The sequence below is a fragment of the Rattus norvegicus genome, chromosome 15, assembly GCF_036323735.1.
Source record: "Rattus norvegicus strain BN/NHsdMcwi chromosome 15, GRCr8, whole genome shotgun sequence".
Classification (NCBI taxonomy): domain Eukaryota; kingdom Metazoa; phylum Chordata; class Mammalia; order Rodentia; family Muridae; genus Rattus; species Rattus norvegicus.
The window spans coordinates 7471023-7496855 of NC_086033.1; the positions used below are offsets into that span (position 1 = coordinate 7471023).

Sequence of the window (25833 nt, forward strand, 5' to 3'; positions counted from 1 at the left end):
AAAGAGTCACAGAGAAGCCACGTGAAGTTCAATGGTTAGGCTTCATCCTTTATTAGGTAGTGAATAAAAGACAACTGATTCTTAAAACTCCAATATAAGAGACCATTTAAACAAAAGTGTTTCCATCGTGAAGTGAGGCAGACAGGGTCCAGGTATTTCTGAGTGTTCTTATATGGCTAATGAAGAAAATATGGCTGATTTGTTTGTTCAGAGCAAACCATTAAAGTTATTAATGCTTTGTGACCCAGGACTTCGTGTGACAGACTGACGTATCGCCGATTGCTTCCTTCGTTTCGTTAGCATGGGGAGGAACGACAGAAGCACATTATAAGGAGATCGCAGTGGAAGAACGCAGAAGTGCCGTTGTCAGGAGGAAGGGCTGAGATGCAGAATAAATACAGTGAACAATCAAATAAAATAATTAAAATCCAACGCAAGTAGAAGCCGCTGGTCACATGGTAATGAGCTCTGGATAGCCCCATTGATAGGTAAGTCATGAATAAATAAGTAAATAAATAAATAAATAAACACGTAAATCAAACTCTTGCTGAAAACAGGCAGCAGTGCTCGCAAGAGACTGCAAATGAGAAATCACCGTGTTCAATGGCAGATATGTCTGAAAGATCTTTGCACCAACAGACTGAAGGAATGGCTACAGTTTCTTATTCTCTCTCTCCTTTCATTTTTTCATTGCTTCCTTTACAATCTTTCTTTTCCTTTCTTCTTTTAAATGCTGTGTTAGTTGCTTGTTAAGTAACAGGACTGTATAGCCAGCTGCTTTAAAGATACACTTCTACGACACATTCTACAGCTAGACACTGGAAAAGCCCTCTAAAGACCACAGTTAACAGTCAGCACCAAGCACACTGTGAATATTCTTCACACATAAATGACAAGTCCTAACCACCTCTCCCTCCAGGGACTCCTTAATTCTTTCATCCTCTCTGAAGGATTCCTACAACCGAAATAAAAGCAATTTCAGGAAGGCCACACTCAATCAGTCCCTATAGCTTTATGCAGTGCTTATAAAACCTTTTCAAAAATAATTTTTTTATTTTTAATCCTAAGTCACAGAAGGCTGATATGTATATGTTTTATTCTTGTTCTCTTGTTGAAGATTATCATTTCTGGGTGCAATCACCCGTCTGCGTCAGGCCCCACCATATCGCTAGGGGCAAGCTAGCTTTCTGTGGGGAAAAAGCAAACTGCCTTTACCACAAATTAAAGGCACAACTATTTCATGCCATTTGTTACCAATTTAATGATAACGTATAACACTGAGCAGTTATAGAATCATCTTATATAGATTTTCTTTTTATAAGTTAATCTCTTAATCTTTCTAACATATATACAATATACATACTTACATATATATATATATATATATATATATTCCCCTGATAATACATTTCTTTTAAAGATAAAACTTCTGTTTCCTTCAGCTCTGTGGTAAATGTCAAAGGCGGTTCTTATCTCACAATGCCACCAGATAAACGATGGTCTAGGGGACCTTGCTAAAACACATTGTTGATGTCATAACGTTGGTGTGCAATGAACTCAAGTAGGTCATGTCAGAAGGAAAAACAACAGTAAACAGCCATAGACAGTTTACATCTGTCTTCATAATTCATATTTCAAGCAAAAATGCTTCACTATGGTTCTCCTGGCCTGACATCAAGGGTTATTGCAGGTGACTAGTTTTTTCTTTCTGCTTTTGCTGTTCTGTGCTCATTTCACACCATTATCTGAGATTCTGAGGGCTACTCATGTTTAGAATAAAATAGTTCTACTGAATTCTTATGCCCACGACACACGGGTTGACAGGTTTTCAGAGACACTGGCATTCTAACACTTCACTCTCTCTAGCAATGCCTATTCCAAGTGGGAATCGAATAGTTGGTGATGAAGTGTCTTTCTTGGTGTTGCCCCACCTTCCAGCATACAGGATGGGGTCACTGACCATGGAGGTTTCCAGTGTATCATCTGGCGGGGTTTTATTATTTTTTTTTGTTTTTTCTGATTTAGGTATAAAATAGCTGTTCATTCTACCTTTTGCAATTCTTTAAAACCTAATGGCATAGATTGAGACACAGCACTATTTTTTGACAAGACATCTACTGTATCTACTTTTGTTTGGATACATATCCAGTAACTGCTGTCATAGCCAGAGGACCAGCAAGGGCACTACTATTCATGGTGTTGCTTTTGTTTTTGTTGCCTTTTTCATATATATCTATATCACAGCATAAATTATATATATGTATATGTATACATATATATGAACCAGTTAATGCCCTTAAACAATGTATAATTGTTTCAGAAAGCAGAAAAGACAATGCTGGGGGAACAGGTGTCAAAAATGCACAGTCACAAAGACTCTGGAAGCTCTAGATACCACTAAGAGTCAGTTTTGGCAATAACTTCTAAAACAATCAATGTTCAAGAAGAATGCTTTAATTTGGAAAAATGACACATCTCTTCTCTCCCTACCCCAACCCCCCATGCTTTTTTTAACTTTATTTTTTTAAATAATCTTTTCATTTTGCTATCAAAAGTCCTGGCTCTTCAGATAACGCTTTAAACTATAAATAAATGCTGCATAGTTCTCTTCTGTTTGATTTTAGTTTCCTTTTGTTGTTTTTTTTTAAAAATTATTGCAGTACAACACCTCCTGTTTGGAATTCAATAAGGAGAAAAGAGCACAGGAGTGTGGGTCGTCCGAATGGGTCCCGGAGCTGGTCGCAGAAGGGCTGGAGGAAGTGCGGAGGTCTGGAAGAGGGTGGCTGCTGGAGCGGTTCGAAGACTAAAGGGGGAATTCACGGCCACAGCAGCTGCTGCTGCGGCAGCTGCCAATGGATTGGGGAGAATTCTGGGAGTCAGCGGCTTTGAAGGTTCTTTGGAAAATACCAATTTTACCTGCAAAGACAAGAAATTTAGAAAGGGTCAAGAGCAAATGTTTGAGAGTTTGGAATTGGAAATTAAAATGGCAGGACACAGAAGTGAGTACCTACAAAGCTAAATGTTGGTGAAAGGTCAACTGAAAAAGAACGTGTAGAATTTTTTCTTTTGGGAAAAAATTGAAGATAACTATTAACAGCCCACCAGGCATGCTTGAGCATCTTCCAGAGGTGAGCACAATTTTCTGCATTTTATTTGAGATTTATACCTACATAGAAGGTCCCTGTCTTGAGGAAGAGAACAGAGGAATGTTGTCCTAAACTTTATGCATACAGAAACTGTCATGCAGAAATACTAGTTTCAAAAAAAATGACATTAGTTATACCTCCGTGCTTTCTTCTCTATAAAACATATTTAATGTGCAGTGGAGAGGACATTTTCAAAGACCTATTCATTCATGCATTTAATGTCTTTCTGTGCATCAACATACAAAATCTAAACCATACCATTGAGATGGGATTTTTTAAAATAGCAAGTTTGGAAGGGAATAAGTGTTGACTGCATTTCATGCTTTATCTCCTGAACACTTTAAATCATCAGTTCGAGGACTTATTTCTGACATCCTTGCTGAGTCTGTTCCCTAACATCAAGACCACGTTCTAAATGATTGTTCACTGGACTTGAAAGCCTGCCTTTTCTCCAGTTTGTTATGTGCTCAGGGACAAATCTCAACTTGAACAGATGAGCTGAGGTTAAAGGTGGTAAACACTGGATCAAGTCATGTAAGGAAGGATTCCATTTTGGAGGGCAGGCTGGATTCGAAACTCAACTGTTTTTATTGTCTTCGGTTTATTAAATCTGTTCCACATAGGAACTGACAGCCTCCACCCCGTGTACCTCTTACGCAGATGTGGTACATAAAGATCATCACATTGTCTTTTAAGAAATAACAGTGTCACTCACCCCCAGTGGATGTGCTGCCTTCTGCAGTTTGTTGTAGGGGCTGTACTTAGGTTTGGGGGGCTTCCCAGAGGCTCTGTCTTTGTGCCTTCTGCTGCTAATGTGCTATTGAAAGCAAACACAATGACAGTTGTAGAGACAACACATTGCAAACATTCCATAAATACATATGTTTTCAACCTGGAAGAAGATAACGCATATTTCATGCAAGTTTCACAATGACAAAAGGAAGAGAGCAGTGTACACTTCTTGTTTGGATCATGAAGCCTTTCGCTTTATTCATTTTAATGCATTTTTAATAAAGAGAACAATTTTCTTTTCTCACCTGTCTTTGCCCTATCACTACACAGATCTCCTTAAACGTATTTATAGAGGAAAGGATGTCGGAAGGAATTTTATGTGCAAGTAAAGAAACATGCCCAGAGAGGCATGAATGTATTTCCATGCCAACACTTATCCTCACGTTTGTGCAGCCAAATTTCAATGCCTTAAATTCTAAAAATAAACAACTAGGGTACAAAATATCATCTGTAGACAAACTGCAGCACAATATGAACCTTCAGCTGGAAATGTACCACCGCTTCCCTTAGAGGGCTCTGTGCAGCACAGAAAAAACCTGTTCATTGTTACTCATTGCATTGGCAGGCGAATGAAGGACTGGATGTTCAGTACAATAACCACAGATGAGAGGACATACAATAAAGTAACAGCAGAGCACACAGTTAGTTGTAGCATGAAAATATGTTAATAAGCAAAAATAGAGCATTATATTGGTCTTTAGAGAAAACTGTTTTGCGTGTAAAACGCAGGAGAGAAAAGTTCTAATATCCCTTCAGCTCCGAAAGTGGCCCCACAAGAAGCAGACAAACTTATTGCCAACATTTTGCAGCAGATTTTATTTACTAGCCACTGCCTCATTGTTAGTGTTCCCTCAACAGCAAAACTAAACATATGCTAAAATAAATATGGTGAATAAAAGATAAATAAGGATGTGAGTAGGTGGATGGATATACAGGTAGGTGGATGATGATGTAGTTGCACGGCCTGGTGAATGGATGGTGTGTGAATGGATGTGAGAAGGGTAAATAGATGGGTTGGTGGATGAATGGATTGATGGATGAGTGTTTAGTTAGGTGAATGGGTGGATGGATGAGTAGTTGTATGGATGGTTTTCTGGGTAGGTGGATGGACGGAATGATGGTTGGGTGAGTGGATGGAGGGGTAGATGGACGTATGCATAGGTGGATAGGTTAGAAATAAAGAATGGGAACATACACGGACTCCACATAGTGTGTCCCTTTGGCTATCTTATGGTACCTGCTTGAGTTGTGTTTCCGAGTTGACATGCACATCACATATTTCACAGTGAAATGTTTTGTTTTGGAGGCCTGTGTTTCCCTTATTAACAGGTCCTTTGCCCTTCATTCCTGCCCGCGGAAAGGCCTTTATAGTTCCACTTCCATTCCGTGCTTCTAGCATGGTTTTGTGCTTAGTACCTATGGGGAATATTTAGAAAAAAATAGAAAAAATTAGAAAGAAGAGGAAAATATTTTATTAATGATAGAATTCGAATACAATTCTGAGTGAGGTTTTATTGGAATACAATCAAGACAAAGGCGATTATAACAAGGAACTCTTCTCTCATAAAGCAGAATGAAATCATTAAGATTTATTTATTTACTTTTTAAAAATTAATTTATTTATTTTTAATTTTATTTTTCTTTTCTATAGGATAGTTTATGTATTTATATTTGAAATGTATCCCCTTTCCTGGCTCCACGTTCTCTCTTCACCCTTCCCCCTACTTCTATGTAGATGCTCCCCCTCCCATCCACCCACTCCCACCTCAACACCATGGCATTCCCTTACACTGGGGAAAAGAGCATTCACAGGACCAAGGGCTTCTCCTGCTATGGATGCCAGACAGTGCCATCCTCTGCTACATATGAGACTGGAGTCATGGGTCCCTCCGTGTGTAATCTTTAGTTGCTGGTTTACATCCTGGTGGCTCTGGGGGATGTGTTTGGATGAGATTGTTGTTCTTCCTAATTGGTTGCAAACTCCTTCTGCTCCCTCAGTCCTTTCACTAACTCCTCCATTGGGGGTCTCCATGCTCAGTCTTATGCTTAGCTGCAAGTGTTCTCATCTGTATCAGTAAGGCTTTGGCAGAGCCTCTCAGGAGACATCAATATCAGGCTGTCACCAAGCACTTCTCAGCATCAGTAGTAGTAACTGGGTTTGGTGGCTGCATACAGGAAGGATCGCCAGGTGGAGCAGCCTCTGGATGACTTTTCTTTCAGTCCCTGCTCCACTCTTTGTCCTTGTATTCACTGCCATGAGTATTTTGTTCCCACTTCTAAAAAGAACTGAATTTTTGCCTTCCCTCTTCTTGAGCTTCATGTGGTCTGTGAATTGTATCTTGGGTATTCTGAGTTTTTGGGGAAATACCCACTATTAGTGAGTACATACCATGTATGTTCTTTTGTGACTGTTACCTCACTCAAGATGATATTTTCTAGTTCTATCCATTTGCCTAAGAATTTCATAAAGTCATTGTTTTTGATAGCAGAGTAGTATTCCATTGTGTAGATGTACCACATTTCTTTATCCATTCCTCTGTTGAAGGGCAGCTGGGTTCTTTCCAGCTTCTGACTATTTTAAATAAGGCTGCTATGAACATAATGGAGCATGTGTCCTTTGTTACATGTGGAGCATATTTTAGGTGTATTACCAGGAGTGGTAAAGTTGGATCCTCAGGTAGTCCCATGTCCAATTTTCTGAGGAACTGCCAGACTGTTTTCTAGATTGGTTGTACTAGCTTGCAGTCCCACCAAAAATGGATGAGTGTTGCTATTTCTCCACATTCTTGCCAGCATCTGCTGTCACCTGAGTTTTTGACCATAGCCGTTCTGACTGTTGTGTGGTTGAATCCCAGGGTTGTTTTGATTTGCATTTCTGTGATAACTAAGGATGTTGAACATTTATTTAAGTTCTTCTCGGCCATTCAGTATTCCTCAGCTGGGAGTTCTTTGTTTAGCTTTGTAACCATTTTTAATGGGATAATTTGGTTCTCTGGAATATAACTTTTTGAGTTCTTTGTATGTATTACATATTAGCCCTGTGTCATATGCAGGATTGGTTAAAATTTTTTTCCCAATCTGTTGGTTGCCGTTTTGTCCTACTGACAGCGTTCTTTGCCTTACAGAATCTTTGCAATTTTATGAGTTCCCATTTGTTGATTCTTGACCTTAGAGCATAAGTCATTGGTGTTCTGTTCAGGAAAATTGCCCCTGTGTCTATGCATTTGAGGTTCTTCCCCACTTTTTCTTCTATTAGTTTCAGTGTATGTGTTTTTTTGTGGTGTTCCCTGATCCTTGACCTTTATATAAGGAGAAAAGAATGGGTTGATTGACATTCTTCTACATGCTGACCTCCAGTTGAACCAGCACTATTAAGTCCTGTTTTGTAACTGATTATGTGGTCAATTTTGGAGAAGGTACCATGAGGAACTGTGAAGAAGGTATATTCATTTGTTTTAGAATGAAATGTTCTTTAGATATCTGTTAAATCCATTTTGTTCATAACTTCTAGTTTTACTATGTCTCTGTTTAGTTTCTGTGTCTGTGATCTGTCCATTGATGATAGTGGAGTTTTGAAGTCTCCCACTATTATTTTGTGTGGTGCAACGTATACTTTGATCTTTAAAAAAGTTTTGTCTTTTTATGAATGTAGGTGCCCTTGCATTTGGAGCACAGATGTTTAGAACTGAGAGTTCATCTTGGTACATTTTTCCTCTGATGCATATGAAATGTTCTTCCTCATCTTTTTGGTAACTTTTGATTGAAAATTGAAAGGCTACTCCAGCCTGTGTCTTGGGACCATTTGTTTGGAAAAATTTTCCAGCCTTTTTCTCTGTGGTAGTGTCTCTCTTTATCACTGAGGTGCATTTCTTATATGCAGCAAAATACTGGGTCCTGTTTACGTATCCAGTCCGTTAGTCTATGTCCATTGATAATAAGGGACATTAAGCAAAAATGATTGTTGCTTCCTGTTATTTTTGTTGTTAGAGGTGGAATTATGCTTGTGTCACTATCTTCTTTTTGTTTGTTGAAGGAATGTTAATTCCTTGCTTTTTTCTGGGGTGTAGTTTACCTCCTTGTATTGACATTTCCATCTATTATCCTTTGTAGGTCTGGATTTGTGAAATGATACTGTGTAAATTTGGTTTTGTCATGGAATATGTTGGTCTCTTCATCTATGGCAATGACCAGTTTTGCTGGATATAGTAGCATGGGCTGGGATTCATATTCTTCTTGGGTCTTTATGACAACTGCCCAGGATCTTCTAACTTTTATAATCTTTGTTGAGAAGACTGGTGTAATTCTGATAGGTCTGCCTTTATTTGTTACTTGTCCTTTCCCCCTAGTGCTTTTAATATTCTTTCCTTGTTTTGTGCATTTGGTGTTTTGACTATTATGTGACAGGAGGAAATTTTTTTTCTGGTCCAATCGACTTGAAGTTCTGTAAGCTTCTTCTATGCTTGTTCATGGTCATCTCTTTTTTTATGTTAGGGAAGTATCCCTCTATATTATTGTTGGAAATATTTAAGTTGGAAATCTTTACTTTCTTTTTTACCTAATATCCTTAGGTTTGGTCTTCTCATTGTGTGCTGGATTTCCTGGAGGTTTTGGGTTAGGAGTCTTTGCATTTTGCATTTTCTCTGACTATTGTGTCAATGTTTTCTATGGCGTCTTCTGCCCCTGAGATTCTCTCTTCTATCTCTTGTATTCTGTTGGTGATGCTTGCATCTATGTCTCTTGATTCCTCTCTTAGTTTTTCTATATCCAGGGTTGTCTCCCTTTGTGATTTCTTTATTGCTTCTATTTCCATTTTTAGATTCTGGATGGTTTTGTTGAATTCCTTCACCTGTTTGGTTGTGTTTCCTGTAACTCTTTAAGGGATTTCTGTGTTTCCTCTTTGTTGACCTGCATCCTCCTATATCTCTTTTAGGGATTTATGCATGTCCTTCTTGAAGTCCTCTATTATGATCATGAGATGTGATTTTAAATCCAAATCTTGTTTTTCCAGTGCGTTGAGTCATCCGGTACTTGCTGTGCTGGAAGAACTGGGTTTTGATGATGCCAAGTAATCTTAGTTTCTGTTGTTTAGGTTCTTGTGCTTGCCTCTCACCATCTGGTTATCTCTGATGTTAGTTGGTCTTGCTGTCTCTGACTAGAGCTTGTCCCTCCTGTGGGCCTGTGAACCTATGATCTTAGGAGTTAGAACACTTCTGGGTACAAGATCTCTCTGGGCAGGTTTTGTATCTGGAGGGATGTGGGGTAGTCTTAGCTCTGGTAGCAGATGGAGACCGGAAGGGTCCTGTCCCAGACTGCGCTGAGGTTCCTGTTCCCTCTGTGATTCTGGAGGGTTCCTGTTTGGACAGTTAGTGGAGCAAAAGTGGGGTTTCACCTGTGGGCTTAGTAGTGAGGGCACTTCTGGGAGGCCAGTTTTCTCTGTGCAGGTATTGGGTTTGGAGGGCTGTGGGACAGCCTTAGTTCTAGATACAGAATGAGACCAGAAGCAATCTTTAACTTTTAAAAGGGCTGAATATTACATGCAAGCATCATCCATGAGTAGAGTAATTAAATGAGAGTCCTGGGTCAATACTGAATGGGGTGTCACTCTGCCTCATTTACGCTTGATGCTAAGATGACACAAATGATAGGTGCTTTTAAGGAGTGATGCTTCCGGTATGGCTGGAGGTGATGTGAGCCATGAGGTTAGGCATGGTGGGCGTTCAGCCATGGCTCTAATTTTGCACACACTTTAAAAAGAATGCAAGCAAGCTTTTTTGTATCTGTGCTTTAAGCCCAAAGAGAAAGAATAACAGTAATAGTAAACATCACTTTAGTTTTTTTTTTTTTTTTCAGAAGCCAGAAGATTATGTTGTATCCTCTGGAACCAGAATCATAGGCAGTTGCTATAGTTCACTGACAGGGGTGCTGGGTACAAAACTGGGGTACTCTGTAAGAACAATACGCATTCTTAACCACTGAGTCTATCTCTTTAGCCTGTCAAATAAAGCTGCTTAAGACAGTTAGTGACTAAGGGGAAGAGAACTTATTTAAAGGCTAAGTAGTTATGCTGAAAATCAGTTTAGGTTTTAAAGTATTAAGCTACAAAATCTATGGTCTGTCTTACCTAATTAATGTAGTTTCATTAACCTTTGTTTTTTGTCCAATTAGCATTAAGAGTAAATGAGGCGATGTCACACCCATTGAATATTGCCCCTGGCCTCTCTATTGTTATATATAGTTCCTGCTAGTAATTTTCCCTCAAAAATTGCTTCAAATATACCACTTTCCCATATATATATATATATATATATATATATATATATGGAAACACACACATATATACATATATATGTATATATTTTTAATTTTCCCCATTTAATGGTGTATCCTTGCTATGAAATTTTCCTTTACCCTATGTGCTATTTTAATTTTTAATTTCATTTTTGTAGCTCTTTACACATGTATTTATGGGATTGTTGCTGACTTCTTCAAATAGGGATAAAGTGTTTCTGAGTCTTATGTGAAGAACTCTTGAATATTCATGAGAAAACAATGTTGTGAGTATGATAGACATCACATGATGCTGAACAAGAGACAAATCACGAAAGGAGATTTAGAGCCACATTTTCCTCATTCAGAAAAGCAGAGCTTCCCCAAATCAAAAAAAAAAACAAACAAACAAACAAAAAAAAACCCAAAAGTCCTTTCCTACAACTTAGATTGTTCAAGTTGACGATGACTACTCTTAGTGCATAGCTATTAAGATGCTCGCACACTAAAGAAAAGAATCAACATCTCGCAGGAAGAGAAGCTGTCAGCGGCTTGAGCTTCAGGACAGGATCGCAGTGTGGCTGAGATGTTTTGTTGCTTGTTTTGGGTGATCACATCTTGCAATACTGGAAGAACAAATGTTTTCCAGCTCCTCTGAAGATGGAAAAGAGTAAGAGACACTAATGTCCAAGAAAGAAATAGGTAGATGCTGCCATACAGATGATTTCACAAAAGATTCAGACAAAACGAGAAGTACGTATGAGGCCACTTTAGGTAGAAGAAGGTTCCAGGCTACAATCACCCTGAATTTCACACAGGACCATTTGTTTATCTTTGCTTCAAATCATTTGTGAGTTGGAACTGGTACCTAACATGTACAACACACACACACACACACACACACACACACACACACACACACACTCCTAAAATATGTAGCAAATATAGTATAACAGGGACACTCAATGCACTCTTTGGCTACCATTTATCCTTAACCACAGAGAGATTTTCATGCGAAATGAGGTTATGCATATAGTTACAGAAAGTCAGTCACAATAAATAGCTAATATATAATTTTTATGAGATTTTCACAAGCTTGAACAAATTGTGAAGGTAGCTGGATTTTCTCTAAATGTAGATAAACTTCAAGAACAAAATGTGTACTCTTAATTTATATCCCTGAGAGTGAAAATGTCCATTAATATTTAATCATCGTGACTATTAAATGTTTTATTAAATGTCTTATTGAATATTTAATTGACTAATGCATTTCAGAGGCTATGCTAAATTTTCTCCCGCTCACTGCCACAATATGAGATGAATGCTCTTATTATCATATCTGGCAATAGCAAAGTAGGTGCCGAAAGGTCACGACACTTGCATTTGGTCATAAAGCAAACAACATTTGAAGTAATAGGAAAGGAAAAACCCGTTTCTAGCTATGCTTCCAAATACTGACTAAGGATTTCCATTAGGGATCAGTCATATACAAGTCTTTGGGTGTTCTGTTGTTGTTGTTTGTTTGTTTGTTTTTTTAATTGGATTTTTTAGTTACATTTCAAATGTTATCCCCTTTCCTGGTTTCCTGTCCATAAACCTCCTATCCCATCCCCCTTCTATGAGGGTGTTCTGCCACCCATCCACCCACCCATTCTGCCTCCCTGCCCTGACATTCACCTACACTGGGAGGGTCAAGCCTTGGCAGGACCGAGGGCTTCTCCCATTGGTGCCCAACAAAGCCATCCTCTGCTACAAATACAGCTGGAACAATGAGTCTGACCATGAGTACTCTTTGGATGGTGGTTTATTCCCTGGGAGCTCTGGTTGGTTGGTACTGTTGTTCTTATGGGGTTGCAAATCCCTTCAGCTATTTCAATCCTTTCTCTAATTCCTCCAATGGGGACCTCCATGGTTGACTGTGATCATTCGCCTTTGTATTTGTCATGCTTTGGCAGAGCCTCTCAGGAGACAGCTGTATCAGGTTCCTGTCAGCATGTACTTCTTGTCATCAACAATATTGTCTGGGTTTGGTGGATATGTACACACACACACACACACACACACACACACACACACACACGTATATATATATGCTGGATCCCCACGTTGGGCAGGCTTTGAATGCTCTTTCCTTCAGTCTCTGCTCCAAACTTTGTCTCCAGACCCCCTCCTATGAATATTTTTGTTTCCCCTTTTAAGAAGGACTGAAGCATCTACACATCTACACTTTGGTCATCCTTCTTCTTGAGCTTCATGTGGTCTATTGATTGTATATTGGATAATCCTAGCTTTTGGGCTAATATTCACTTATCAGTGAGTGCATACCATGTGCGATTTTTTATGATTGGGTAACCTCACTCAGGATGATATTTTCTAGTTCCACCCATTTGCCTATGAATACATGATGTCATTGTTTTTAATAGCTGAATAGTACTCCATTGTGTAAATGTACCACATTGTCAGTATTCATTCCTCTGTTGAGGGACATCTGGGTTCTTTTCAGCTTCTGGCTATTATAAATAAGGCTGCTATGAACATAGTGGAGCATGTGTCCTCGTTATATGTTGGAGCACCTCCACCCAGGAGTGGTATAGCTGGGTCCTCAGGTAGTATTGTGTCCAATTTTACCAGTCTACACAGCAATATAGACTTTTCAAAACATAAATTTTACTTCCAAATTTTTGAACTTCTCCATCATTGTTCTTCAGTACAATTCATGTCATTTACTACTGGAGCTTCCTAAATGCTAACATCTGGAAAGTGTGTCTTTGATCAGAGATACCATTTCAGATTTAAGCAATCTGAAAGCACTTTCCAAAACTGAGACCTGTTCAACCTGGTACCGAAAACTTGCCCTTGACATCTCCCCTTTCTGAAGAAAGAAACTGGAAAGCAAGGTGGACTGCCACCTTTATATGGTGGACACTGACAATGGCCTCCATTTAAAGTTCCATGTCTTCTGAAAGAAGACACCACAGGTTAAATTTTAAATCATATGGCTTTCAGAAATTCTGTTTGTGTTTATTATTTGTTTGGTTTTGGATACCTTGGGGAGGCAAAAGACTGCTCCAAAATGGGAAGAAATGTGTTGTGTTCCTTCTTAAACTCTATCATCTTTAGAACATGTTTCACTTCGTCCTCCTTGTTCTCTTCCTTCTCTCTTTGACTTCAACTCCTTCTTTGCTTCTTCATTTTACCCTTTCTCTATTCCCTCCTCTCTAAATTCCTCCCTTTACGCCTTTAACTCTTCCTTCTTTTTTTCTTTTTTTTCCCCCGGAGCTGGGGACCGAACCCAGGGCCTTGTGCTTCCTAGGTAAGCGCTCTACCACTGAGCTAAATCCCCAGCCCCCCTTTAACTCTTCCTTATCCAACTGTTTCTGTCCATTCCTTCTCTTCCCCACTCTGCAGTGCTGGGGATTAAACCCACACTCACCAGGTAAGCATATTCCTGCAGAGCTCTACTCAGGTCCTTTGACATTCTTTGTCTGCTTTGTACGTAACATGCTAGTATAAAGGAAAAGTGAATAAAGGGGAAACTAATTGTCTAATTAGTAAATAATTGTAAATAACTTGTTAGGGAATTAGAAAATATCTTTTAAAAAGAAACCAAATACAACTCTACCAGCTAAAATTTATCAAAATGTGAAAACGTGTTTTTATGTTGCAGTCTTTTTTTTCTAAGTTTATTTGTTATTTGTGCATGTTTCCTAAGGGAAACATATGCCATGGCTTACAGCTGAATTCAAAGGACAATTTTGTGGAGTCAGTTCCTTTCATGTACATGTAAGTAGGAATTGAACTCAGACTTCCAGGTGGTGTGGTCTGTCCTTGACCTTACCTAATGAGCAATCTCCCATCTTATTATTTATATGCAAATTTATAAAAAGACTGGATAACTTAACTAAGGTGATAATGCCTAAAAAATTTATGGAGCTACATATTGTTTTAGAAATACACATGAATTTTAGTGACAGCACACTGGATAATCACATTTGATGCAAGGAATTAGAATTACTTCCTTTCTTCTTTATAGAATTAGGCTATGATAAACATTATAATCATTAAATTGTATACAAATATGATAGTTTCTTCAGTAAAGATCTTTCATGCTGGTAGAATAAAAACAAAGAATCTTGCTGCCTGTACCTGGAACCTAACTGAACCACTCCCAGAGTTCTCTGTACCCAAATCCCATGTGAGAAGAGAGCTGGACTCTCAGAAATGCAGACAATCCTAAGAGCTCAGGTGAGACTGCCAATTCTGTTCACATTCTAGACCCAAGAGGAACCTGCCAGGTGTTCTCTGGATACAGGAACATAGGAGCAGTCAGCAGAAGGATCCGTCCCGTTCCTGCCTGCCCTGAGAGCCAAAAACTAGTCACCTGGAGTGGCAACAAATCTGAGAGCAGAGGTAAGAACAACTCTTCTGCTCCAAGTGACCCACATGGAGGCTTCAGGTCAAACAAACATAGGGGCAGTACTCTGTTCCCAAATCCGGCTGAAAGAAAACAGGCCTACAGAAGTGCTGACACACAGACTTACAGGAAGGTTAAGCCACTGTGACAGACAACAAGACAAGCTAACATCAGAGACAAGCTGATGGCGAAAGGCAAGCATAGGAACCTAAGCAACAGAAACCAAGAATAATTGGCATCATCAGAGCCCAGTTTTACCACCAAAGCAAATACTGGATATCCAAACACACCGGAAAAGCAAAATTTGGGTTTAAAATCATATCTCATGACAATGATAGAGGATTTAAGAAGGACATAAATAGCTTCTTTAAAGAAATACAGGACAACACAGGTAAACAAGTAGAAGTACTTAAAGAGGAAACACAAAAATCCCTTAAAGAATTACAGGAAAACACAACCAAACAAGTGAAGGAATTAAACAAAACCATCAAGAGTCTAAAAATGGAAATAGAAACAATAATGAAAGCAAAAAGGGAGATAACCCTGGAGATAGAAAGCCTAGGAAAGAGATTAGGAGTCATAGATGCAAACATCACCAACAGAATACAAGAGATAGAAAAGAGAATCTCAGGGGCAGAAGATACCACAGAAAACGACACAACACTGAAAGAAAATGTAAAATGTAAAAAGCTCCTAACCCAAAAGATCCAGGAAATCCAGGACACAATGAGAAGATCAAACCTAAGGATAATAGGTATAGAAGAGAATAAGAATTACCAAGTTAAAAGGCCAGTAAATATTTTCAACAATATAATAAAATACTTACCTAACCTACAAAAGGACATGCCCATGAACAAACATACAAGAAGTTTACAGAAATTCAAATAATTCGACCAGAAAAAATTCCTTCTGTCACATAATAGTCAAAACACCAAATGAACAAAACAAAGGAAGAATATTAGAAGCACTAGGGGAAAATAACAAATACCAAATAATGGCACACCTATCAGAATTACACCAGACATTTCACCAGAGACTATGAAAGCCAGAAGATCCTGGGCAGATATCATACAGATAATAAAAAAACAAAAAGCCAGCCCAGGCTACTATATCCAGCAAAACTGTCAATTACCGTTGATGACGAAACCAAATTTACACAATATCTTTCTACAAATCCAGCCTTACAAAGGATAATAGATGGGGAACTACAATACACGTAGCGAAAAACACACTAGAGAGAGTAAGAAAGTAGTCTCCTTGCAACGAAACCAAAAAAAGAAAGACACAGAAATATAATTCCACCTGTAACAACAAAAATAACAGGAAGCAACAATCACTATTCCTTAATATCTCTTAAAAATCAATGGACTCAATTCTCCAATAAAACGGCATAGACTAACAGACTGGATATGGAAAGAAGACCCAGTATTTTGCTGCATACAAGAAGCACACCTTAGTGATAAAGACAGATACTACCTCACAGTAAAGGTCTGGAAAACAATTTTCAAGCAAGTGGTCTGAAGAAACAAGCTGGAGTAGCCATTCTAATATCGAATAAAATTGACTTTCAACAAAAAGTTATCAAAAAAGAAAAGGAAGTACACTTTATATTTATCAAAGGAAATATATACCAAGATGAACTCTCAATCGTAAATATCTATTCTCCAAATTCAATATCATCTACATTCATAAAAGAAACCTTATTAAAATTCAAAACTCACATTGCACCTCACACAACAATATTGAGTAACTTAAACACCCTATTCTCATCAAGGGACAGATTATGGAAACAGGAAATAAACAGAGATAGAGAAACTAACAGAAGTTATGAACTAAGTGGATTTAACAAATATTTATAGAACATTTCATCCTAAAACAAAAGAATTTATCTTCCTCTCAGTACCACATCGTACCTTTTCCAAAATTGACCATATAATTGGTCATAAAACAGGTGTCAACAGATACAAGAAGACTGAAATAATTCCATGCATCCTGTCAGATAGCCATAGACTAACATTGGTCTTTAATAACAACAGTAACAACAGAAAGCACACATATACATGGAAGCTGAACAACACTCTACTCAATGATAAGGGAGAAGGAACAAATAATGGTCAAGGAAGAAATAAAGAAAGAAATTAAAAACATTTTAGAAATGAATGAAAACCCAAACTTATGGGACACAATGAAAGCACTGCTAAGAGGAAAAGTCTGTGAGTGTCTCCAAAAGGAAACTGGAGAGAGCATACATTAGCAGATTGATAGCATACCTAGAAGCTCTAGAACAAAAAGAAGCATATGCACCCAAGAGGAGTAGAGGGCAGGAAATAATCAAGCTCAGGGCTGAAATCAACCAAGTAGAAACAAAAACAACTGTACAAAGAATTAACAAAACAGGAGATGGATCTTTGAGAAAAATCACAAGATAGATAAACCTTTAACCAGACTAACCAGAAGGCATAGAGAATGTATCCAAATTAACAAAATCAGAAATGAAAAGGTAGACATAACTACAGAATCTGAGGAAATTCAGAAAATCATCAGATCCTGCTACAACATCCTATATTCAACAAAACTGGAGAATCTGGATGAAATAGACAATTTTTGAGAGAGATCCTAGTACCAAACTTAAATCGGAACCAGATAAACCATCTAAACTATCCCATAACTTCTAAAGAAATGAAAGCAGTTATTACAAGTTTCCCAACCAATAAAGCCCAGGACCAGAAGGGTTTAGTGCAGAATTCTGTCAGACTTTCATAGAGGACTTCATACCAATACTGTTCAAACTATTCCACAAAATAGAAACAGAAGGAGCACTACCCAATTCCTTCTGTGAAGCCATAATTACGCTTATGCCTAAATCACACAAAGACCCAACAAAGAAAGAGAACTTCAGACCAATTTCCCTTATGAATATTGACACAAAAATATTCAATAAAATTCTTGAAATCTGAATCCAAGACCACATCAAAATATCATCCATCATGATCAAGTAGGCTTCATCCCAGGGATGCAGGGATGGTTCAATATATGAAAATCCATCAATGTAATCCTCTACATAAACAAACTCAAAGGAAAAAACCACGTGATAATGTCATTAGATGCTAAGAAAGCATTTGACAAGATTCAACACTCCTTCATGTTAAAAGTCTTGGAAAGAGCAGGGATTCAAGGCTCATACCTAAACATAGTAAAAAGCAAAGGGCAACATCAAACTAAATGGAGAGAAACTTGAAGCAATCTCACTAAAATCATGGACTAGACAAGGCTGCCCACTCTCTCCCTACTTATTCAATATAGTACTCAAAGTCCTAGTCAGAGCAATCACAAAACAAAAGGAGGTCAAATGCATACATATAGGAAAGGAAGAAGTCGAAATATCACTATTTGCAGATGATATGATAGTATATTTTAGGGACCCCAAAAGTTCCACCAGAGAACTACTATGCCTGATTAACTACTTCAGCAAAGTGGCTGGGTATACAATTAACTCAAACAAATCAATAGCTTTCCTCTACTCAAAGGATAAACAGGCTGAAAATAATTTAGGGAAATGACATAATTCACAATAGTCATAAATAACATAAAATACCTCGGTGTGACTTTAACCAAGCAAGTGACAAGAACTTCAAGTCTCTGATCGAAGAAATTGAAGATCTCAGAAGATGGAAAGACCTCCCGTGCTCATGGATTGGCAGGATTAATGTAGTAAAAAATTGCCATTTTGCCAAAACCAATCTACAGATTCAATGTAATCCCCATCAAAATTCTAACTCAATTTCTCATAGAGTTAGAAAGAGCAATTTACAAATTAATTTGGAATAATAAAAACCTAGGATTGCAAAAAGTATCCTCTACAATAAAAGAACTTCTGGGGGAAGCACCATCCCTGACCTCAAGCTTTATTACAGAGCAATACTGATAAAAACAGTATGGTATTGGTACAGAGACAGGCAGGTAGAAAAATGGAATAGAACTGAAGACCCAGAAATGAACTCATACATCTATGGTCACTTGACCTTTGAAAAAGGAGCTAAAACTATCCAGTGAAAAAAGTCAGCATTTTCAACGAATGGTGCTGGTTCAAATGGAGGTCAGCATGTAGAAGAATGGAAATTGAACTATTTTTATCAACCTGTACAAAGCTTGAGTGGATCATGGACCTCCACAAAAAAACCCCCCAAAAACCAAAACAACAACAAAAAAACAACCAACCAACCAAACAAACAAACAAACAAACAAAAAAACAAAACGAGATACACTTAAAGTAATAGAAGAAGAAGTGGGAAAGAGCCTGGAACACATGGGCACTGGGTAAAATTTCCTGAATAAAACACCAATGTATTATGCTCTAGGATCAAGAATGGATAATTGGGACCTCATAAAACTCTGTAAGGCAAAGGACACTGTCATTAGGAAAAAATATCAACCAACAGACTGGGAAACGTTTTTTACCAATCCTACATCCAATAGAGGGCTAATATCCAACAAATAAAAAGAACTCAAGAAGTTAGACACCAGAGAGCCAAACAACCCTATTAAAAATGGGGTACAATGCTAAACAAAGAATTCTCAGCTGAGGAATATTGAATGGCTGAGAAGTACCTAAAGAAATATTCAACATCTTTAGTCATCAGGGAAATGCTAATCAAAACAACCCTGAGCTTTCCACCTCATGCCAGTCAGAATGGCTAAGATTAAAACAAAACAAAACAAAACAAAACAAAACACTCAGATGTTTGTGAGGATGTGGAGAAGGAGGAACACTCCTCCATTGTTAGTAGAATTGCAAGCTGGTACAACCACTCTGGAAATCAGTCTGCAGGTTCCACAGAAAATTGGACATTGTGCTACCTGAGGACCCAGTTATATACCACTCCTGGGCATATACCCAAAAGATGCTCCAACATACAACACAGACACATGCTCCACTAAGTTCATAGCAGACTTATTCATAACAGCCAGAAGCTGAAAGAACCCAGATGCCCTTCAACAGAGGAATGGATAAAAAAAATGTGTTATATCTACACAATGGAGTACTACTCAGCTATCAAAATCAATGAAATCATGAAATTCATAGGCAACTAGGAAATTTCATCCTGAGGTGAGGTAACCTAATCAGAAAAAACACAGATGATATGCACTCACTCATAAGTGGATATTAGCCCAATACCTTGAATGATCCAAGATACAATCCACAGACCACATGAAGTTGAAGAAGAAGGATGCCCAAAGAGCAGATGCTTCAGTCCTCCTTAAAAGGGGAACAAAAAAATTCATCGGAGGGGATATGGAGACAAAGACTGGAGCAGAGACTGAAGGAATCGCCATTCAGAGCGTGCTCCACCTGATCCTAACTGGGATCCAGCTCACATATATGCAGCCACCAAAACTAGACACTACTGATCAGCCCAAGAAGTGCATGCTGACAGGATCCTAGTATAGCTGTCTCCTGCCAAGGCTGGATCCCCCAGTGTAGGGGAATATCAGTGTGGGGAAGGGGGGTAAAGGGTGTTTGGGAAGGGGGATCATCCTTATAAAAGAAGGGGATGGGAATGGGTTAGAGGGCTTATGGACAGGAAACTGGAAAAGGGAATAACATTTGAAATGTAAATAAAAAATATCCAAAAAACAAACAAACAAACAAACAAACAAAAAAAAAAAACCAAAAGAATCTCAGTGTTTTAGTATGGTGATCCAAACGTTGCAAGCATTACTAAGGCAGTTCCGTAGAGCAAATCTATCTTGCTACAATTTACCTTGGCAGAGTCTGTAATTTTCTCATTTATAAATAATTCCAAAGCCTTAAATTTAATAGCTGAATGCCCGTTTATATTTCAATATTTAGCACTGTGGAACTACAATTACAATGCCTCATGAAATGACCAATAGTCATTTAGATGACTTCTCATTCACAGGTTCAATTGTGTAGCCTATGTTCACTGCCTTAAAGTAATCCACGCAAATAACAAAGCGCATGGTGCTCTTTTGGTGTGCTTAGTTATGTTGTCTATTATGTACTGTCTCCTGTGCACTACCAAAGTACTTAATCCTTCATGCCTGAAATGGATGTCGAGCATCACAAGTCCCAAGGACTCTTTGCTAAGACCTTTAACTATAAAATTAGTCATTTGCCACCCAAGTTCCCTTTTCCAGAATGTATCTTCCATCTTAAAATCATTTGGTTTTTGTCTCTGAAATAAATGTAACATCAAATTCATAAACCTTAAATAGGCAGAATAGTATCTATGGTGTCAGAAGGCCAACAGATGCCATAAGGCATTAAAAACCGTGGTGCTTCGGATCTTTCCCCAGTTTTACCAAGAACAAACATAAACTGCAGTTTGTTAGGAGCAGAGACAAGTAAAATCGATTTTAGAGCTGTTTCTTTACACCACAAAGGGCCTAGCAGAAAAAGACAGCTGGCGTGAATCTGGGATACAACACAAAGAACGCCATGAGCCAAGGATCTGAGAAACATTGGGAAGCTCAGTTAAGGATTAAGTTCGGTTAAGGATCAAGATCCTAGTGGTCAGACATGATGAAAATAAAAACAATAAAAATAAAATAAAAATAAAATCAGTGAATCTGTATAACCCAAAAAGCAGGTGGACAACAGACATCCAAATGATTATTTTACTCAGAATTCCCCAGAACTCTGACCATTGCAAATACTGAGGTTTATTCCTATGAAAAATGCTGTGACCACCTCAATACATTAAGAACAGGCCCTCTGAACGCCCAGAGAAATCTCGACTACCAGGTGCTCTAACACACCTAAGATCACAGGTGAGGAGGCCGCAACATCTGCCCAACACCCGGAGTAACTGGGTCCCCCAGGATCCAGGGATGCAGGAACCCCACCACTCCCTCCCTCTACCCAGCCAGGGACACAGGTCCCTTCCACTCTGCACTAGTGACCTGAGCAGACCTTGAGCACTGGTTCCACACCCAGTCCCACAATACCCAGAGGAAGCTTAACTCCAAGGTGTTCTACAGCCCAGGATCACAGATTAAACATGGACCCAGAGCATACCTGGAGTGCTGGCTCTGCATCCATTCTTACAACACCCAGAAAAAGCACGACTCCTAGGTGCTCTGAAACGCCAAGGATCACAGGATCACAGGATCAAAGGATCACAGAGGAAGATCGACTCCCAGGGGTCAGATACCACCTGGAGCACTGGAGCTCTGACACACTCAAGATCACAGTTGAGGACACTACACCATTCCCAGTGCTCAGCCTAAGTGGGACCCCAGAGGAAGCAGGGAAATAAAACTCCCTTCAGCTAGACACATGAGTTCCTTCCAGTTTGCACCAGTGACCAGAGGGAACTCAGGGTTCTGGCTCCCCAACCACTCTTGCTACACCCTGAGCAAACATGACTCCAAGAGCTCTGACACTCTCAGGATATCAAGATTCCAGGATGCCGGAATACAGGATCATAGAGACAGCTGAACACTGAGGAGTTCTGACACAACCAGGATGACAGGAGGGACAGACTCTGGTCAGAGACAGCAAGCACAGGTAGCACTGGATAAGATTGATGAAGCCAAAATATGCATGCTGAAAGGGACAGGATATAGATCTCTCCTGAGAGACACATCCAGAGCATGTCTGATACAGAGGTCAATGCTAGCAGCAAACCACTGAACTGAGAACAGGACCCCCTTGGGGGGAATTAGAGGAAGGATTGAAAGAGCCGAAGGAGCTTGCAACTCCATAAAAACAACAATGCCAACCAACCAGAGCTTCCAGGGACTAAACCACTACTGAAAGGCTGTACATGGACTGACTCAGGACTCCAACTGCATATGGAGCAGAAAACAGCCTTGTTGGGGCACCAGTGGAAGGGGGAGCCCTTGGTTCTGCCAAAATTGGACCCCCAGTGCAGGGGAATATGGGGGGAGACAATAAGGGGGATGGATGGCAGAAATACTCGTATGGGGGATGGGAAAGGGATGGGGGCTTATGAACAGGAAACCAGGAAAGGGAATAACATTTGAAATGTAAGTAAAGGAATATATCTAATAAAAAAAGAAGAAAAACCAGATGGTGAGAGGCAAGCACAAGAACATAAGCAACAGAAAACAAGGCTACGTGGCATCTTCAGAACCCAATTCTCCTACTATAACAAGTCTTGGATAGCATATCACACCAGAAAAGCAAGATTCAGATTTAAAATTAAATCTCATGATGAGGATGAAGGACTTTAAAAAGGACTTAAATACCTCCCTTAGAGAAATACAGGAGAACATAGGTCACTAGAACCCCTTAAAGAGGAAACACAAAAATTCCTTAAAGAATTAGAGGAAAACATGGTCAAACAGGCAAACAAATTGAACAAAGCCATCCAGAACCTAAAAATGGAAAAAGAAACAATAAAGTAATCACAAAGGGAAACAACTCTGGAGATAGAAAACCTAGGAAAGAGATCAGGAGTCATAGATGCAAGATCACCAACAGAATACTAGATATTGAAGAGAGAATCTCAGTGGCAGAAGATACCATAAAAAACATTGATACAACAATCAAAGAAAATGCAAAAAGCAAAAAGATCAAAACCCAAAACATCCAGGAAATCCAGGACACAATGAGAAGACCAAACCTAAGGATAACACGCATAGAAGAGAGTGAAGATATACAAATTAAAGGCTAGTAAATATCTTCAACAATGTTATAGAAGAATACTTCCCAAACCTAAGGAAAGGTATTTCCATAAACATACAAGAAGCCTACATAACTCCAAATAGATTGCACCAGAAAGGAAATTCTTTCTGTCACATAATAGTCAAAACAACAAACACACAAAACAAAAAAAAGAATATTAAAAGCAGTAAGGAAAAAAGGTCAAGTAACATATAAAGGCAGACCTATCAGAATTATACCAGACTTTTCTTTTCCTTTTTATTAGATATATTTCCTTACTTACATTTCAAATGTTATTCCCCTTCCCAGTTTCCTGTCCATAAGCCCCTATCCCATTCCCATCCCTCATATGGATATTCCCTCCATACATCCCATTTCCCTTATGAATCTTGATGCCTAAAATACTCAATAAGTTTCTTGCAAACCAAATACAAGAACACATCAAAAGGACTGTCCATCATTAAGTCAACTTTATTCTAGGAATGCAGAGATGGTTCAATTTATGGAAATCCATCAACATTATCCTGTATATAAACAAAATCAAAGGAAAAAAACCACATGATCGTCTCATTAGATATTAAGAAATCATTTGACAAAAGTCAACACTCCTTCACGATAAAAGTCTTGGAAAGATCAGGAAATCAAGACCCATACCTTACATAGTAAAAGCAATATACAACAAACCAATAGCTAACATCAAGCTAAATGCAGGGAAACTTGAAGCAATCCCACTAAAATCAGGTACTAGATAAGGCTGCCCACTCTCTACCTACCTATTCAATATAGTACTTGAAGTCCTAGTTAGAGCAATGAGACAATTTAAAAAGGTCAAAGGGATACAAATTGGAAAGGTAGAAGTTAAGATACCACTATTTGCAGATGTATGATAGTATAGTTAAGTGACCCCAAAAGTTCCACCAGAGAACTGATAAACAACTTCAGAAAAGTGGCTGGATAGAAAATTAACTCAAACAAATCAATAGCCTTTCTCTACTCAAAGGATAAACAGGTTGAGAAAGAAATTAGGGAAATGACACCCTTCACAATGGCCACAAATAATATACAATACCTTGGTGTGACTCTAACCAAGCAAGTGAAATATCTGTATGACAAGAACTTCAAGTCTCTGAAGAAAGAGCTCGAAGAAGATATCACAAGATGGAAAGATCTCCCATGCTCATGGAATGGCAGGATTAATATAGTAAAAATGGTCATCTTTCTGAAAGCAATCTACAGATACAATGCAATCACCATCAGAATCCCAAGTCAATTCTTCACAGAGTTAAAAAGAACAATTTGCAAATTTATTTGGAATAACAAAAAGCCCAGGATATCAAAAACTCTTCTCAACAATAAAAGAACTTCTGGGGGCATCACCATTTCTAACCTCCAGCTGTATTATCGAGCAATAGTATTAAAAATTGCATTGTATTGGTAAAAAGACAGTCAGGTAGATCAGTGGACTAGAAGTGAAGACCCAGAAATGAATCCTAACACCTATGGTCACTTTATTTGTGACAAAGAAGCTAAAACCGTCTAATGGAAAAGAGGCAACATATTTTTTTAAATTGTGCTGGTCCTGAGAGAAGAAAGAAATTGAGGATCTCAGAAGATGGAAAGATCTTCCAAGAATTTCTGTCTTTTAATAATTGTGTTGGGATTTTGATGGGGATTGCATCAAATCTGTAGATTATTTTCAGAAATTTAGCTACTTTTACAATATTAATCCTGCCAATCCATGAGCATGGGAAATCTTTTCCATCTTCTGAGATTCTTTAGTTTCATTCTTCAGAGACTTGAAGTTCTTGTCATATAGATCTTTCACTTGCTTGGCTAGTGTCATACCAAGGTATTTTATATTATTTATGACTATTATGAAAGGTGCCATTTCCCTAATTTCTTTGTCAAGCTGTTTATCCTTTGAGTAGAGAAGGTCTACTGATTTGTTTGAGTTAATTTTGTACCCCTAACTTTGCTGACATTGTATTTCAGCTCTAGGAATTCTCTTCTACAATTTTTCGGGTCACTTAAGTATATTATCATCATCTGCATATAGTGATATTTTGACTTCTTTTCCAATTTGTATCCCTTTGACCACTTTTTGTTGTCCAATTGCTCTGGCTAGGATTTCAAGTATTATGTTGAATAGATAGGGAGAGGGTGGGTAGCCTTGTCTAGTCCCTGATTTTAGTGGGACTGCTTCAAATTTCTCTCCATTTAGTTTGATGTTGGCTACTGGTTTGCTGTATATGGCTTTTATTATGTTTAAGTATAGACCTTGAATTTCTAATTTTTCCTTTTATCATGAAGGGGTGTTGAATTTTGTCAAATGATTTCTCAGCATCTAATGAGATGATCACGTGGTTTTTTTCTTTGAGTTTGCTTATAAACTGTATTACGTTGTTGGTTTTCAGTATACTAAACCATTCCTGCATCCCAGGGATGAAGCCTATTTGATCATGATGGATAATCATTCCGATGTGTTCTTGGATTAGGTTTGTAAGACTCTTATTGAGTATTTTGGCATCAATATTAATACAGGATTTGTCTGAAGTTCTCTT

The 25833-nt window shown here is 38.5% G+C and overlaps 1 protein-coding gene across 7 annotated transcripts in view; it reads right to left on the bottom strand.

The window, feature by feature from the left end:
• Positions 1-2408: 2408 nt before the first annotated feature.
• The window catches only part of Zfp385d (zinc finger protein 385D), a 380934-nt gene continuing 357509 nt past the window's right edge, over positions 2409-25833 (bottom strand). For 6 of the 7 annotated variants that reach the window (XM_063274196.1, XM_039093237.2, XM_039093239.2 and 3 more), the window contains 3 exons: positions 5176-5354; positions 3862-3963; positions 2439-2916 (listed from right to left, as the gene is read on the bottom strand). In XM_063274196.1, the coding sequence (XP_063130266.1) occupies positions 2683-2916; positions 3862-3963; positions 5176-5354 (515 nt within the window). In that variant the 3' untranslated portion in view covers positions 2439-2682. 7 annotated transcript variants of the gene reach the window in all.